This window comes from Anomaloglossus baeobatrachus, chromosome 3 (genome assembly GCF_048569485.1).
Source record: "Anomaloglossus baeobatrachus isolate aAnoBae1 chromosome 3, aAnoBae1.hap1, whole genome shotgun sequence".
NCBI classification, from domain to species: Eukaryota; Metazoa; Chordata; class Amphibia; order Anura; family Aromobatidae; genus Anomaloglossus; species Anomaloglossus baeobatrachus.
Window position 1 is genome coordinate 650,542,752 of NC_134355.1, and position 12,506 is coordinate 650,555,257.

A 12,506-nucleotide genomic window follows, 5' to 3' on the forward strand; every position below is an offset into this window, starting at 1 on the left:
ATATATATATATATATATATATATATATATATATATACATACATACATACATACATACATACATACATACATACATACATACATACATACATACATACATACATACATACATACATACATACACGCTCAGCTTTATATATTAGATATGTGTGTATATGTAGAGAGATATATATAGTGAGAACAAGGAGTATTTTGTGCAAAAAATGATACAAATTTATTAGAGAAATGACACACAGAAATGGATAAAAAAATGATATATAAACAATCCCACAATGGCGATACATGGGGGAGGGGCTCAGGCCAAAAGCTTTAGGAGTCAATGGCATCCAAGGTGTAATAAATGCTAAAGATAGTCAGTCTATATGTGCAAAATCGCAAAAACACATTATATAGAAGAGTTATAAAGGCATAAGGGCCATGCAAAACTCAGGAAAGCCATAGTTACCTAAAGTGCAAGTGCAGATGGAAAAAAGTCCAGGAATGTTCCTAGGCCATCAGGACCCCCCCCCCCCCCCTTCCTCCCCAAAAAAAAAACAAAAAAAAAACCGGATCAAGGGACCACCAACGCGCGTTTCGCTAGGGTTTACACGCTTCCTCAGGGAGGGAGATAGAGTAGAGATAGATACATGTACGCGTGTGTGTATATATAATATATATATATTATATTATATTATATTATATTTACCTGTGGTTGCCCTGATTATGTCTCTTACTTTTCAGGGTCTGATAATATAGATGAGGAGGTGACGAGGCGCCTGCAGGACGTGGAGCATAGAAGGTGACCTCACTGCCACATTTCGTGGCCTTTTTGATAAACCTTACTATACCAGCCACCCTTTCTCCTAAATATAAGGTGCAATCAATTTTCCGCTCTCCACCTCCCCCCATAATGTATTGTTAGAAAGCAGGACACACTGCCCACTATTGTGCCCAGCAACGCCATCAATGGAAGATCACATTTTTCTTATTGTATTTTAGCCTCAATGTAACTTAAGAAGAAGTTGTACAGGATTACTAAAATTTGACTTTTTTTTTTTTTTCCTTGAAACTGTGGCAAACCTGTCCGCGATTAGATAGGCGTGAGGCCTGTTTCCTTACAGGGAACCTGTCACATGGGGTAATGTTATAGAATGCTGCCGGTGCCCGGTCACCATATTGAGTGAACGGCTCCTGGAAGAAAATTAACTTTTGTTTTTCCGAGCTGTCGGTCGGGCAGCTCTTGAATGCTGTTTGCCCTCAGACTAACCCAATATCTGCAGATAAATAGCGAAATCCGATGTGACAGACTTTCTTTAAAGGGGTAATAATAATAATAAAATTAATAGTAATATTTATTCATTTATATAGCGCTATTGATTCCATAGCGCTTTACATACATTGGCAACACTGTCCCCATTGGGGCTCACACTCCAATATCACAATCAGTGTGTCTTTGAAGTGTGGGAGGAAACCGGAGAACCCCGAGGAAACCCACGCACACACGGGGAGAACATACAAACTCCTTGCAGATGATGTCCTTGGTTGGAATTGAACCCAGGACCCCAGTGCTGCAAGACTGCAGTGCTAACCACTGAGCCACCGCAAGACTACAGTGCTATCCACTGAGCCACCACAAGACTGCAGTGTATCCACTGAGCCACCACAAGACTGCAGTGTATCCACTGAGCCACCACAAGGCTGCGGTGCTGAGCACTGAGCCACCACAAGGCTGCAATGCTGAGCACTGAGCCACCACAAGGCTGCGGTGCTGAGCACTGAGCCACCACAAGGCTGCGGTGCTGAGCACTGAGCCACCACAAGGCTTCGGTGCTGAGCACTGAGCCACCACAAGGCTGCGGTGCTGAGCACTGAGCCACCACAAGGCTGCGGTGCTGAGCACTGAGCCACCACAAGGCTGCGGTGCTGAGCACTGAGCCACCACAAGGCTGCGGTGCTGAGCACTGAGCCACCACAAGGCTGCGGTGCTGAGCACTGAGCCACCACAAGGCTGCGGTGCTATCCACTGAGCCACCACAAGACTTCAGAACTAACCACTGAGCCACCGTGCCGCCCACAGTTGTGTTCTACTGTATCCAGCAATCGCAAGAATGGGGCTCTGGATCACGAGAGCAGGCCTGTGTGATTGCAGCGGGGTTAACTTTCTTGCCAGCCGTTAAGGTGTGTTTTTTTTTCTTTTCTATGAGACTGCCGGAGAAAGTGGAGCACAGCATTCAGCTTTTACCCTCTCCCCGATTCCCATAGTCTATGAATGGAGCGGTGGTCAAGCATGCACACCCCTGCTCTATTCACATACCTTTCATTTAGGGGCAGGTGATATCCCTCTTAACTCTATAATTAAATGCAGAGATGCTTACATGCGTGTCCATTTTTCTACTCATTCTCCTGGATGCATCGGCCTCCGTACCAGATAGGACAGGGGTTGGAGGTCGATGGGGGTCCCGCCTCCAAAATCCAAACATAGAAGATAATGGCATAAAGATGACGCTGACCATGGTGACAACAACTAAACTCCAAATGTGGAATGTCATAGGAGTCACATTTACTGTCTGTGACTGGGGCACGGCTTCAGTCAGTCTTCTGTAGTGTCTAGCTCACAAACGAAATCAGATTTACATTATCTTGTGCAGATCCAGAAGACGGCAGAAACGTGAGGATTCTGGTCAGAAGCAGCACTATGAAGGAACGTCTAGTGACGACGAGCTGCCGCCCGACCAAGAACGCGAATACAAGCAAAATCAAGGTAATGGAGAGGGAGACGCATCACTGTGTGCACTTACTAGGAAAGCCACGTACAGCAAATCAAGTGATCACAACGACTGCTGACAAAATGCAAATACATTTCTGCTGCATTCATAAGCTCTGCTATGCTGCATCTGTATATTGGTGTGATGAGCGGGCACTACCATGCTCGGGTGCTCTGTAAATGTAACTAGTGATGAGCGGGCACTACCATGCTTGGATGCTCAGTACTCGTAACTAGTGATGAGTGACCACTACCATGCTCAGGTGCTCAGTACTCGTAACTAGTGATGAGTGAGCACTACCATGCTCAGGTGCTCGGTACTCGTAACTAGTGATGAGCGGGCACTACCATGCTCGGGTGCTCGGTACTCGTAACTAGTGATGAGCGGGCACTACCATGCTTGGATGCTCAGTACTCGTAACTAGTGATGAGCGGGCACTACCATGCTCAGGTGCTCGGTACTCGTAACTAGTGATGAGCGGGCACTACCATGCTTGGATGCTCAGTACTCGTAACTAGTGATGAGCGGGTACTACCATGCTCAGGTGCTCGGTACTCGTAACTAGTGATGAGCGGGCACTACCATGCTCGGGTGCTCTGTACATGTAACTAATGATGAGCGGGCACTACCATGCTCAGGTGCTCGGTACTGGTAACTAGTGATGAGCGGGCACTACCATGCTCAGGTGCTCAGTACTGGTAACTAGTGATGAGCGAGCACTACCATGCTCGGGTGCTCGGTACTTGTAACTAGTGATGAGCGGGCACTACCATGCTCAGGTGCTCGGTACTCGTAACTAGTGATGAGCGGGCACTACCATGCTCAGGTGCTGGGTACACGTAACTAGAGCCGAGGTCTATGGATAACTAAAAATATCATTACTGCTCGAAAAAAGTGCAGAAAAGAGAATTCACTGCTACCGAAAGGGGTTAAAATTCTTGTCCTGTGTGAGCCATGAGTGTAAGGTGGTAGATTTTTGCCTGTATCATTATTTAGACTTATTGCTAATCTTCTTAATGTCTTCCTTCCGCAGAGGACGTCCTCCTTCTTTCTAAACCCATCTTTGAAGACGTCCATGAAGATTTCTGCCGGATAAAAAACGTCCTGTCCAAGTTTGATGAGTGGAGGGAGCGATTCCCCGAGACGTATTACGACGCCTACATCAGCCTATGTATTCCCAAGCTGCTCAGCCCTCTGGTGCGGACGGAGTTAATAAGCTGGAATCCTCTGGAGGTAGCGAAACATTTACCCCAATATATGAAGGAAGACGTCTGTGCGGCCAGTTACTTTAAAATCACCTTTAGCCCCTTTGCGACGCGGCCAAATTCTGTGTTTGCATTTTTGTTTTCTCTATCGCTTTCATTGGGGGACACAGCACCATGGGGGTATGCTGCTGTGACTAGGAGGCTGACACTAAGTGAACATAAAAAAATTAGCTCCTCCCTGGCAGTGTACACCCCGAGCCGGAGGCGGAACTATGCCAGTTTTTGCTTAGTGTCGTAGGAGGCTGATGTGGGCCCATATCTCTGTGGGCCAACCTCAGCCTAGGCTATTTCTTTTTTTCCGTTTTTTTTTTTTTTTTCAACCTATACGGCGCCGCTCAGCGTTCTCATCCTTTTCACGCTTTTTATCTCTTCTGCAGGGTTAAAGATCCTGCATCAGAGAGTATCCTCGCCTGCTCTTTCCCTACAGGGTATCGTCCCCACTCGAGACACAGCCCTTATCCCCCTCCGGCCCCATGGTACCACCCCAGGGGCTGATTGGGGTCCCACTCATTTACGTTTTATGGGCTCACTCCCCGTCGACCCCTATGGTACCGTCCCAAGGGGTGTTTCGGGTGGAGACGGCGAGGAAGCATCGCAAGCGCAGGAGCGCTCACAGCACCAGGCCTCCCCCAGCGTTCTCCCGTTTCACTGGGCCCAGGCAAAGGAGCACACACTGCAGCGCAGGAGCGCTCTGCAGTCTTCCACACAGCCCCCCAGCAGCCTCCCCTGGCACTTGCCAGCACAAGCCTGCACTCACCGGGGGCCTTCAGCAGCCAGGATGGGACCCAGGGATCTGCACACCGCGCAGGGACGCAGGTAAGCCCTGCTCCGCACGCAGCGCTGCGCTCCCGGCGGCCGCCGCTCACAAATTTAGTCCCCGGCTTCGGGCCTACCATTAGGCCGGAGCTCTCCGCCCCCCCGTTTGCGCGCGCGTCTTCTGGGCCCACCCCCCGCTTTTTCTGCTCAGCAACAGCAGAGATCATCCCTAGCACGCCCCCTCAGTAAAAAAAAAAAAAAGAGGCAAAAGCCCGCGTTTTCTTGCAAACGGCCCACCTCAGCACAGGCAGGCCACTGAGCAGCAGCATCTATTTTCCGGTGGCTGCCCCCAGCTACTCTGAGCCTCCTGCTGACCCGGGGAGGACACAGGCCTGGGTGAGTGCTGTTTCTGATTAGGACCAGCAACTTTTCTTACACTTTTTTCTTCTCACTTTTTTCCTTCCTATCTCCTGTCTCCTCCCTAGTGTCTCTAGTAGGAGCCCCATGAGCAGCCATGCCTAACTCTAAGTCTTCCCGATCCAAACAGGTCCCGTTCATAATGCATTTTGCGTGCTCATCCTGCAACGAAAAATTCTCCCAAGGCCAGGCTACCCCCCTCTGCGCAGCTTGCGTCCCTGACCCACAGCCCACAGATTGCCCCAGACGCCGCCGACACCCCCATCCCACTCGCTACTGCAGCAGTACAGGATGCACCGAGCCCCAATGCGCTCCCTCCCCCTGAGTGGCTGACTTCTCTCTCCCAGTCGGTGGATTCCCTGTCGAGGGTGTCTCAGACCATCGCGCAGGCTTTGCAGTCGCTCCCTATGCTCAGCCAGGCCCCGCAGGTCCAGCCGTCGCAGGATGACAGTCGGTCTGACCCAGAACCGACTACTGGAGCGCGGAAGCGGACCCGCACGGTCTCGTCTTCCAATTCCTCCCAGAGGTCCCTCTCCCCTCCAAGGCCCGAGAGCCACTCGTCTCCGAGACCGTGTGATGATTCAGGGGAAGAGTCGGATGCAGCCTCCCTTATGGACTCGGATCAGTCAGCCGACGTCAGGCGTATGGTGGACAGCCTGGTCGACGCGGTGAATACGACGCTGAAGCTACAGCCTGACTCTGCCACCACCCAGAGCTCACAGGTATCTTTCACACGACTTAAGCGTGTTCACAGGTATTTCTGCGATCATCCGGAGTTCGCTGAGATCTTACGCAAGCACAGACAGCAACCGGACAAGACGTTCAACAACGGTAAGTCGATTGATTTACACTATCCCTTCCCCGAAGATCTCAGGAAGGAATGGTCGACCCTCCGGTCTCCCGTCTGGCCTCGCATACGGTTCTTTCTCTGCCGCAGGGAACATCGCTCCGTGATGCCACGGACCGTAACATCGAGAGATTCGCCCGTTCGGCTTTTGAGGCGGCAGGCACGGCACTGTCTCCGGCCTTCGCCGCCGTCTGGGTAGCTAAGGCCATGGTGACCTGGGCCGACACCCTCCGCAGAGGGCTTCGCTCGCAGTCGGGCGATCCCGAGCTTGTCAACATGGCTGCACAGATTGCCCTGGCGGGTGAGTACATCATTAACGCATCTCTGTCTACAGCCAATTGCGCACCACAAGCGGCCAGCAACACGGTGGCAATCCGCCGGGCAGTCTGGCTCAGAGCCTGGAATGCAGACGCGGCTTCAAAGAAATCACTTACCGCCCTCCCGTTTGCAGGAGGCCGACTGTTTGGGGACAGGCTCGATCAGATTATCGCCGAGGCTACGGGAGGAAAGAGCACCTCCCTTCCCCAGCTGAGACCAAGGCATTTCCCACGTCGCCAGTCGACCTCAGGTTTTCGCCCCTTTCGCAGCTTCAGTTCCCCGGCACAGCCTAGGAGGAACAGATCCCCGCAGAGAAGCAGGAAGAACCCGTCTTTCAAAACAAATCCCTCCTGGCGTTCCAGACCACGCCAGCCTGCCAAACCAGCATCTAGATCTCAGCGATACTCCTCCAAATGACTCCTGGTCTTCGCGCGTCAGCGCAGACCAGGTGGGGGGGGGCGCCTTTCTCTGTTCCAACACGTCCGGCTCCCTTTGATCACAGACGCTTGGGTCAGAGAAATCCTAGTCTCGGGTTACAAGATGAATTTACGTCAATTCCTCCATGCCGCTTCTTTCTTTCCCATCCTCCCGAGTCGGACGCGCGAGCTCGCCCCTTTTTTTGCGCTATCAAATCTCTGCACCGCTTGGGGGTCGTGATTCTGGTTCCAGATTCGGAGCGGTTCAGAGGAGTTTACTCCAACCTCTTCGTTGTCCCCAAGAAGGATGGCACTGTGCGCCCTGTTCTCGACCTCAAGATCCTCAACAGGTATGTCAGAACCCGAAGATTTCGCATGGAGTCCCTCCGATCGGTGATTGCCTCCATGGAGGTCGGCGAATTCCTCGCCTCTCTGGACATACAGGACGCATATCTGCATATCCTGATTGCACACCAGCACCAAAGATTCCTACGCTTTGCCGTAGCACACGATCATTATCAGTTCACTGCCCTACCATTTGGTCTTGCTTCCGCACCTCGAGTGTTCACGAAAGTCATGGCCGCTGCCATGTCGATCCTGCACTCCAGAGGTGTTTTGGTAATTCCATACCTGGACGACTTACTGATCAAAGGGTCCTCTTTCAACGACTGTCGTCTAAGTGTCCAGGTCACCATCGACGCTCTATCCCGTCTCGGTTGGCTCATCAATCGGAAGAAGTCCTCGTTGACCCCGGCTCGCCGGATTACCTTCCTAGGCATGGAGTTCAATAGCATCCAAGGACGCGTGTTCCTTACACAGGAAAAGATTGTCTCCCTCCGGAAAGACGTCCAGACCCTCCACCACTACAGGGCGGTGTCCATACGATTTGGTATGAGGGCCCTAGGTCGGATGGCGGCGGCAATAGAGGCGGTTCCGTTTGCCCGCTTCCACCTTCGCCCTCTTCAGCTATTCCTGCTGCACAATTGGGACAAGTCTCTATTCACCTTGGATCGCAAGATACGTTTGTCCCCGAAAGTCCGCCACTCGCTGCGCTGGTGGACCAACAGCCAGAATCTCGTCAAAGGAACGTCGTTCTTACCGGTGCACTGGAAGACGGTCACCACTGATGCCAGCCTTCTGGGCTGGGGAGCGGTCTTCCAGCACCACACGGCTCACAGTCAGTGGTCCTACCAGGAAAGCCGGCTCCCGATCAATGTTTTGGAGATCAGAGCAGTCCTACGAGCCCTGCAAGCTTTTCAACGCCTTCTCCAAGGGTCTCCAATCAGGATACAATCTGACAACGCCACGGCGGTGGCATACTTCAATCATCAGGGCGGCACGAGGAGCGTCATGGCGATGAGAGAGGTGAAGAGGATCATACAGTGGACAGAGTCTCTCAACGCCAGGATCTCCGCGGTACATATCCCCGGCGCGGAAAACTGGGCGGCCGACTACCTCAGCAGACAGGGTCTGGCGTCGGGCGAATGGTCTCTAAACAGAGGTTTTCGAGCAGATTTGCCACAGGTGGGGGACTCCGGATGTGGACCTGATGGCCTCGCGGTTCAACAATGAAGTTCCACAGTTTATATCCCGCTACCACGACCAGCAGGCGCTAGGAGTCGACGCCCTCATTCTTCCGTGGAATCAGTTCAGACTACCGTTCATCTTTCCGCCGCTGCCACTGATCCCAAGAGTCCTCAAGAAAATCAAGGCAGAGGGCATTCCGGTGATTCTCATCGCTCCAGAATGGCCCAGGCGAGCATGGTTCGCAGAACTCGCACAGCTCGTCGCAGACACCCCATGGCGGCTTCCAGATCGGCCGGACCTGCTGTCTCAGGGTCCGCTCTTCCATCAAAATTCAGGGGTTCTCAATTTGACGGCATGGCTCTTGAATCCTAGCTGTTAGCGCAGTCAGGATTTGCTCCAGAAGTGATTCAGACTATGATTAGGGCTCGAAAGCCCTCATTGTCAAAGATCTACTACCGCACCTGGAAGGCATTTTTTCAGTGGTGCGAGGTCAACGGCAATCGCTCCCCGCTAGTTCTGTCACTACCGACACTTCTAGCGTTCCTTCAGGCAGGGTTGCAAGTGGGTCTCTCGCTGGCAACCATCAAGGGGCAGGTTTCGGCTTTGTCTGTTCTTTTCCAAAGAAACCTAGCATCACGTCCGCAGGTCAAGACGTTCATCCAAGGAGTCGCTTATCTGAATCCGCCCTATCGGGCTCCGCTAGAACCATGGGATCTTAATCTGGTTTTAGGATCCCTCCAACTGGCTCCATTTGAACCACTCAGAGAATCTTCATTCTCACACTTATCCTGGAAAGTGGTCTTTTTGGTGGCGGTCACTTCAATCAGGAGAACGTCCGAACTGGCAGCTCTTTCGTGCCGCTCACCTTTTATTGTTTTTCACCAGGACAAGGTTGTCCTGCGCCCGTCTCCGGAGTTCCTGCCGAAGGTGGTGTCTCCTTTTCACCTGAATGAGGAGATCGTGCTTCCATCTTTTTGTCCGGCACCCACTCACTCCTTGGAAAGGTCACTACACACTCTGGACTTAGTACGAGCGCTCAGGACTTACGTCTCGAGAACTGCGCCTTTCCGCAAATCAGACAACCTGTTCGTCCTGCCTGCTGGTTCCAGGAAGGGTATGCCGGCGTCCAAGGCTACCATTGCCAGATGGATCAGATCAGCCATTGCGGAGTCCTACCGAATCAGGGACAAGTCCCCTCCGAGGGGAGTAAGAGCCCATTCCACCCGTGCAGTTGGGGCCTCTTGGGCAATCAGACACCAGGCTTCAGCCGAGCAAGTCTGCAAAGCCGCAACGTGGTCCAGTCTTCATACCTTCACCAGGTTTTACAAGGTCCACACCCAGGCATCAGCAGATGCCTGCCTTGGGAGAAAGGTGTTGCAGACGGCTGTCGCACACCTCTAAAAAGGTAGTAAACATTTGTACAGAGCTTTCCCACAGAATTTGTTGTTTGTTTTGGTTCTGTAGGACGGCTTATGTACCCACCCAGGGACTGCTTTTGGACGTCCCATGGTCCTGTGTCCCCCAATGAAAGCGATAGAGAAAGAAGGATTTCTTTGTCGCTCCATTGGGAGACCCAGACAATTGGGTGTATAGGCTATGCCTCCGGAGGCCGCACAAAGTATTACACTAAAAGTGTAAAGCCCCTCCCCTTCTGCCTATACACCCCCCGTGCTCCCACGGGCTCCTCAGTTTTTTGCTTTGTGCGAAGGAGGCAGACATGCACGCATAGCTCCACAGCTTAGTCAGCAGCAGCTGCTGACTATGTCGGATGGAAGAAAAGAGGGCCCATAACAGGGCCCCCAGCATGCTCCCTTCTCACCCCACTCTTGTCGGCGGTGTTGTTAAGGTTGAGGTATCCATTGCGGGTACGGAGGCTGGAGCCCACATGCTGTTTTCCTTCCCCATCCCCCTTAGGGCTCTGGGTGAAGTGGGATCCTATCGGTCTCCAGGCACTGAGACCGTGCTCCATCCACAGCTCCTGAGGACTCATCGTTCAGGGACATGGCCCTGCTACTTTGAGGTACTCTGTGTCCCCGTGGGGACCGCGCACAGCAACACTCCAGCATTGCTGGGTGTGCTAGTGCACCGGGGACCGCGGCGCTGACTGCGTTTGTGCCATTACACACTGCAGCGTCGCTGAGTGTGTTAGTGTATGGGGACTGCCGCGCTGACCGCCGCTGTCATTGTTATCACTGCGGCGCGGCTGGGACTGTTAGTGCGCCGGGGACTTCCGCGCCGACCGCGCTTATACGGCGGCCGCGCTTATAACTCGAGTCCCCGGCTTTTGCGGCCTAGTCTCTTTTTCTTCCCGCCCCCAGCCCTGCCAGTCAGGTGAAGGGCGGGACGCTGTACAGGACGGCAGCACTGAGGGCTGGAGCATGCTTTGCATACTCCACCCCCCTCACTGTGCACAGTGGGGCACCAGTTCCCGCACTTTCTGGGTCACGCCCACGGCTCCCTCCTCTCCTCAGGACGCCGGCAGCCATTCCTGTCAGCTCCTCTGACGCTGCAGAGGGGAGACAAGCTCTGGGGGACCCAGGCAGGGATTCTGGTGGCCACACAACCGCTTTAAGCGGGCGGTAAGCAGCACCTGAGGTGCTGGCCCCACTTGTGCAGAAGTGTAATTATAGATTATATGTTTATAGGCTATACTTTACACTGTATGGTGCACGGTTGATTTCTGGCTATATACCCTATTGTGTTGCTCAGGGGAGACAACAGCATGGCACCCACAAGAGGCAGGGGTGCCAAAACACAGGCTTACTATGCTGCCTGCGCCGCATGTACGACCTCGCTACCGGCAGGTTCCACTGACCCTCATTGTGTGCACTGCTCGGCCCCTGTGGCACTTGCTCAGCCAGAGCCTCTGCTAAGGGGGGCCCAGGGGGAACCACCAGCTAACACTGTCCAGGTGACAGGGACGGAGTTTGCAGTTTTTACTGACAGACTTTCTGAGACTATGGCTAAGATTCTAGAAGCTTTGCAGTCCAGACCGGTATCTCAGACCATGGGCACTGTGGAATCATTGCCCCCTGGTTCCCCTCAGTTGGAACAACAATGTTCCCCCGGGGTGTCTCATAGATCCCAGGGTGAGGTCTCTGACACGGACCGCAGCCCCAGACCGCCTAAGCGAGCTCGCTGGGAAATCCCCTCGACCTCATCACATTGTTCAGGGTCTCAGAAGGAGGACTCTCTGTATGATGAAGCGGAGGTAGCTGATCAGGATTCTGATCCTGAGGCCGCTCTCAACCTTGATACTCCTGATGGTGACGCCATAGTGAATGATCTTATCGCGTCCATACATCAAATGTTGGATATTTCTCCCTCGGCTCCTCCAGTGGAGGAGCCAGCCTCTCAGCAGGAGAAATTCCGTTTCAGGTTCCCCAAGCGTACAACGAGTATGTTTCTGGATCACTCCGACTTCAGAGAGGCAGTCCAGAAACACCGAGTTTGTCCAGATAAGCGTTTTTCCAAGCGCCTTAAGGATACACGTTATCCCTTCCCCCCTGACGTGGTCAAGGGCTGGACTCAGTGTCCCAAGGTGGATCCTCCAATCTCCAGACTGACGGCTAGATCCATAGTTGCAGTTGAAGATGGGGCTTCGCTCAAGGATGCCACTGACAGACAGATGGAGCTCTGGTTGAAATCCATCTATGAAGCTATCGGCGCGTCTTTTGCTCCAGCATTCGCAGCCGTATGGGCACTCCAAGCTATTGCAGCGGGTCAAGCGCAAATTGACGCACTCACACGTACGTCTGCGCCGCAAGTGGCGTCCATAACTTCTCAAACGTCGGCATTTGCGTCCTACGCTATTAATGCTGTCCTGGACTCTGCGAGCCGTACGGCGGTTGCAGCCGACAATTCGGTGGCAATACGCAGGGCCTTGTGGCTACGGGAATGGAAGGCAGATTCGGCTTCCAAAAAGTGCTTAACCGGTTTGCCATTTTCTGGCGACCGTTTGTTTGGTGAGAGGCTGGATGAAATCATCAAACAATCCAAGGGAAAGGAAACATCCTTACCCCAGGCCAAACCAAAATTACCCCAACAGAGGAGGGGACAGTCGAGGTTTCGGTCCTTTCGGGGTGCGGGCAGGTCCCAATTCTCCTCGTACAAAAGGCCTCAGAAGGATCAGAGGAACTCCGATCCATGGCGGTCTAAGTCACGCCCTAAAAAGACCGCCGGAGGTGCCGCTACCAAGGCGGCTTCCTCATGACTT

The 12,506-nt window shown here is 53.0% G+C and overlaps 1 protein-coding gene across 1 annotated transcript in view; it reads left to right on the forward strand.

Moving 5' to 3' along the window:
* The window catches only part of GCFC2 (GC-rich sequence DNA-binding factor 2), a 121,029-nt gene that overhangs the window by 42,201 nt on the left and 66,322 nt on the right, over nt 1-12,506 (forward strand). Inside the window, exons 9-11 of the mRNA XM_075341163.1 lie at nt 721-778; nt 2,628-2,740; nt 3,778-3,977. Coding sequence (XP_075197278.1) covers nt 721-778; nt 2,628-2,740; nt 3,778-3,977 — 371 coding nt within the window. The remainder of the gene's footprint in view (nt 1-720; nt 779-2,627; nt 2,741-3,777; nt 3,978-12,506) is intronic.